Source organism: Capsicum annuum, unplaced genomic scaffold (assembly GCF_002878395.1).
Source record: "Capsicum annuum cultivar UCD-10X-F1 unplaced genomic scaffold, UCD10Xv1.1 ctg23442, whole genome shotgun sequence".
NCBI lineage: Eukaryota > Viridiplantae > Streptophyta > Magnoliopsida > Solanales > Solanaceae > Capsicum > Capsicum annuum.
Genome location: NW_025829590.1, coordinates 1 through 1,658, shown reverse-complemented (window position 1 = coordinate 1,658; position 1,658 = coordinate 1). Strand labels below are relative to the sequence as shown.

Sequence of the window (1,658 nt, the reverse complement as noted above, 5' to 3'; positions counted from 1 at the left end):
GGAAAAAATAAGGTCTGGTTTAAAAGAGTTGTACGAATTCCATCGTACTCACTCCAGTAAGGTCGAATCTGATTGACGAATGGTATTCCTAAAATGATATCTTCAGTGATATCTTCGGTGATGACGAAGTCATTGACAAGGCAAATGCCATTGTTACAAGCATGAGCTTTAGAGAGTTGATAATGGATTGTCATTTTTTCTCCCGTTGATGAGTAAAGACCAGAGGTACTCTTTTGAAGGTAGTTTGTAGGTACAAGACCTTTAACGATACAATTACTATCTTCTCCTCTATCGAAGAGTGCGACTCTGTTGAGAACAAAGTCTTTGTTTATGACGATTTTAATGGCTATGTGTTCGCTATAAGCCTTTATAGATGAAATAGCTTTGTCGGACGTGGAAGGAGAATCTGAGCCAGGAAAGGAATTAGGCTCTGGTTCTCTAAGATGGTCATTTGGGATGATCAGGAAAATCTTAGGAGACTCTGGAGGAGAAATCTTTTATGGAGGAGAAATACTTTTTAGGACTTGATCTGTAAGAACGTTGAGCTCTACTTGGTCAAGACGGATTTTCAGATTCTTGATCTCTCCCTTTAGGGTGGAGATTTCTCCTTTGAGATCAGCAATAGAAGGTTCTGCAGGCTTGTCGAACCTTGACATAACCTGTTTCATGCTAAAAGGCTGAATAACGGGTTTGGGGGGTTTTTCTTCGTGAGAAAGCATTAATCGTTTGATTTCTAGAAGATACTTATTTCTAGCCTCATCATCTTGGATGTGTTCTATAATGTCAAATAGGATTTCTTTAGGATTTCCTGAAATGACAATAACAGTCTTTCTGGTGCAAGTGTAGAAGGTACCGTTACAGGCACATTCTTGGCCAGATTAGGATTGATCCGTCTCATAAGCGGCGTTGATGAATTCTTCATCGCTGTAGTCGTCACTGGACGAGTTATAGGAGTCTGAAGACTCAGAAGACTCAGGCGAATCTTCCATTATAGAGAATAAACTAGCTCTGGTCTCTTCGGAGAGATCTAACTGGTTTATTTTCTTTTTCTTGTTAGATTTGCAATCTTTCGCCCTGTGGCCTGCCTTGCCACAAGTCCAACAAGTATCTTTAGCCTTAGAGGTCTTTCGCTTGGTAGATTTTCTACTAGGTTTATAAGATTCCCTTTTGAAGGGTTTCTTGCTAGAGGTAGTCTTTTTGTGAGGTCTCGAAGACTTTTTTCTATGCTTTTTGCTAGGACTGGTGAATCCATAGTCTTGGCAGAAGGTTCCTAGTCCATATTTCGAAGTACTATCTTTCTTAAGCTGTTTCTTAAGCTTGAGGTCAGTGCAGAGATCTATCCCTACGGTAGTGATGAGACTGATTAAGTCACCATAGGTTAGGATATCGTAAGGAATCTTTCCTTCGAATCTATCCTTAATTTTTGTTCTAACCTTTTTGGCAAAGAGAGAAGGGAGACCACTAATGAATCGTTCCTTCCAGAAATCGTTGTTACAGTCAGGTCTGATCATGACCTTTACCAGGAAGGTATCTTTGTACCATCGAAAATCTGCTAAGTCTTTGCAGGTGAGATTATTGAGGATTTCTAGGCTCCTATCTTGGAATAATTTGGGTTCTCCTATGAAATGTCTTGCTATATGGTATAGGAGAGTGGCACA

General features: G+C 39.9%; 1 protein-coding gene across 1 annotated transcript; it reads right to left on the bottom strand.

Moving 5' to 3' along the window:
• Nucleotides 1-878: 878 nt before the first annotated feature.
• On the bottom strand, nt 879-1,342 carry LOC124890727 (pre-mRNA-splicing factor CWC22 homolog; the record flags this gene model as incomplete). Its single annotated transcript, XM_047402494.1, has 1 exon — nt 879-1,342. A coding segment is annotated over one exon (464 nt), but the record flags the coding sequence as incomplete, so codon positions are not given.
• Nucleotides 1,343-1,658: the final 316 nt, after the last annotated feature.